Below are 3272 nucleotides of genomic sequence, written 5' to 3' on the forward strand. Positions count from 1 at the left end.
AGTATTATTGTTAAACTGATATGTTTCCAGAGATAATTATCTGTGGAAACGTATCAGTTCAACAATAATATTAATTACACTGCTATTATTTATCAATTACACTGCTATTATTTATCAATATTATTGTTGAAATGATACGTTTCCAGAGATAAGAGAAATGATAACAGTGTAATTAGTATTATTGTTGAACTGGCATCTTCCAAGCATTGTAAACATTGTTATTGTTCAACCGATATACTTGTTGGTCTAAAACAGGCATAAATAGTGTAAATACATATTTATATTTTATTGATAGGCTACCAATTCCATTTTTAAGATAGACTAACTCTGTGAAATACATTCAGGCTAAGAATACAGTAATTCTGATTACATCAAGGTGTATTTTTACACCTGTAGTTCCCGTCTCTGATTTACAACAGAATCGTTAATATTGTGCTTTATATCTAAACTCTACCACAAACACTGGTGGTGCAAACATGATGGGGAAATTTTCTATCAATAACAATGGTAGAGAAAATACAATATAGATATTGGATTTTATGATCTTTAGCAGCGAAAATATGTATTCATGTCGCAACCATAATATCCCAATTCAGAAAAGAACACCAACATAGCCATGGTTTGCCCAATAGCAAAAACGGTGAAAGCACTCAGTAATTCTTGAAGATGTAAAGGACGCGGTCCTCGTTCTCCTTCTGTTTCTACTGTTTCTAGATCAATGGTGACGTTGGTTTTTCTCAGAAACTTCTGTTTTCTTTGGCGCTCAGCTAACACGTCTTTGTACAACTTCATTATTATTCCCATCTCGTTTAGTCTAGTAATTCTGTAAGGACAATTAAACTACTATTAGGTCTTTAGAGTTTCAGAGTTAATACAGTTCTCTCAAAAATTTGTAATATTAATGAGTTAAGCAATAATATGAACATTTCATATGGGAATGCATTTATGATTTCGTCATATTAAGAATAATCTTAAAATTTCATTTAGGAATGTTAACATTTCTTCATGCATAACATAATGTTAACGTCATTATCAGAGTGGTTATTCAAGTAGTCCTTGAACTAATGTGAGCATTATATAATTTGTAAAAGTTACTAGCAGAGTCATTATTCATGTTTAGTGATAAACTACTTGAGAAGTTCAGAAGGTTCTATTAACCACTTTTAAGCATACATCTTTTAAAGTGGCAGATTTTGTCTTTTTTATTTTAATAAATAAAGTAATCTATGAAAACGAACTGATTATTTTGAAAACTGTGACACCAGCCCGTAGATTACAATTGGAAATATATAAGCATCAATTAAAAGTGTTAATTATTACATACATTTGACCAAAAGCTTCCTTCATGGGAGAGCCGTTAGGAACAGCAAAACTGTAGAACATTTTGTAAAACTGTTCTTCGCCAAAGTGATAATTTCGTATTCCAAGACTGGCCAGACTACCTTCCATAGAAGCTCGAGGGCACACAAAAGCGAAGGATTTCTGCATTGCTCGGATAACTCCTGCGTCCACTGTTCTGACCAGCGTCTCTGCTTCATTTTTGCTGATCTGTTTGCCAATCGTGTACATATTTCCTTTTGTTGCACTCTGAAACATTGTTTATTTGATCGTCAATTCTGTGAAATTCGGGTTAGCTTCAAACAAAATAGTTCTTAGACGTGAAACTGGTTTTGAGTACTTTCTTATGGACTGCAGAATAATGTCAACATTTGTGGATTACAGATTTAATAACACGTTTAGTTACTTAAAAGAAAATGTTAATAAATTGTGTTAAATGAATGAAAGAAAAGTAGCACTAATTTGTTAGTAGTAAAATACATTTAATTAATTATAAAATACAAAAACAACTAACGTTTTTGTCATAATGTTAAATGCTTAAATGAACATACGAAGATTAGAAAGCTAGACAATGTGACAAAGGAAGATATTATTGATAGCATAGAATAATTATTTTATTATTGCCTTCGTTAGTAGCATATATGATTACTTGAGTCTAATCATTAATACTACAGATTCTCCACCAATAGCTTGAAAATGAAAGAACTCTCAAGGAACGCACCCAAATGATAATAGAACTTGCAACTTCTTGTGTTAACACAATCTATCTTCAACTTGAAGATAACCAATAAGAAGAAGACCCAGCTTTGGGCTCACCAGGACTCGGTAAACTCTACACGGAACATTTCAAATTTAATAAAACAGCCATTGTGTCTCTAAATGTGGCTTATGTATGTTGACAATACATTCGTAATACGGTCACACACTACAGTCTAGATGTGGCTGATATATGTTGACAATACATTCGTAATACGGTCACACACTACAGTCTAGATGTGGCTCATATATATTGACAATACGTTCGTTATACGGTCACACACTACAGTCTAGATGTGGGTCATATATGTTGACAATACATTCGTAATACGGTCACACACTACAGTCTAGATGTGGCTGATATATGTTGACAATACGTTCGTTATACGGTCACACACTACAGTCTAGATGTGGGTCATATATGCTGACAATACATTCGTAATACGGTCACACACTACAGTCTAGATGTGGCTGATATATGTTGACAATACATTCGTAATACGGTCACGCACTACAGTCTAGATGTGGTCATATATGTTGACAATACGTTTGTAATACGGTCACACACTACAGTCTAGATGTTGCTTATATATGTTGACAATACATTCGTAATACGGTCACACACTACAGTCTAGATGTGGGTCACATATGTTGACAATACATTCGTAATACGGTCACACACTACAGTCTAGATGTGGGTTACATATGTTGACAATACGTTTGTAAGACGATCACACACTACAGTCTAGATGTGGCTTATATATGTTGACAATACATTCGTAATACGGTCACACACTACAGTCTAGATGTGGGTCACATATGTTGACAATACATTCGTAATACGGTCACACACTACAGTCTAGATGTGGGTCACATATGTTGACAATACGTTTGTAATACGGTCACAAACTACAGTCTAGATGTGGTCATATATGTTGACAATACGTTTGTAATACGGTCACACACTACAGTCTAGATGTGGCTTATATATGTTGACAATACGTTTGTAACACGGTCACACACTACAGTCTAGATGTGGGTCATATATGTTGACAATACGTTTGTAATACGGTCACACACTACACTCTAGATGTGGGTCATATATGTTGACAATACATTCGTAATACGGTCACACACTACAGTCTAGACGTGGCTTATATATGTTGACAATACGTTTG

At 34.0% G+C, this 3272-nt stretch overlaps 1 protein-coding gene across 1 annotated transcript; it reads right to left on the reverse strand.

Moving 5' to 3' along the window:
- Nucleotides 1-517: 517 nt before the first annotated feature.
- On the reverse strand, nucleotides 518-1582 carry LOC111086803. Its single transcript, XM_022391144.1, has 2 exons — nucleotides 1325-1582; nucleotides 518-823 (listed from the first exon to the last, which is right to left on the reverse strand). Exons 1-2 carry the CDS (start codon nucleotides 1567-1569, stop codon nucleotides 547-549), a joined length of 522 nt encoding a protein of 173 aa, XP_022246852.1. The 5' UTR covers nucleotides 1570-1582; the 3' UTR covers nucleotides 518-546.
- Between the last annotated feature and the right edge of the window lie 1690 nt (nucleotides 1583-3272).

The sequence above is a fragment of the Limulus polyphemus genome, unplaced genomic scaffold (genome assembly GCF_000517525.1).
Source record: "Limulus polyphemus unplaced genomic scaffold, Limulus_polyphemus-2.1.2 Scaffold1446, whole genome shotgun sequence".
NCBI classification, from domain to species: Eukaryota; Metazoa; Arthropoda; class Merostomata; order Xiphosura; family Limulidae; genus Limulus; species Limulus polyphemus.

Bases quoted from the DNA above. Each gene is read 5' to 3' on its own strand.
- LOC111086803 (XM_022391144.1), bottom strand. From the start codon at position 1,569: ATGTACACGATTGGCAAACAGATCAGCAAAAATGAAGCAGAGACGCTG. The intron at 824-1,324 runs GTATGTAATAAT...TTGTCCTTACAG, and splicing joins AAGGAAGCTTTTGGTCAAAT to AATTACTAGACTAAACGAGA.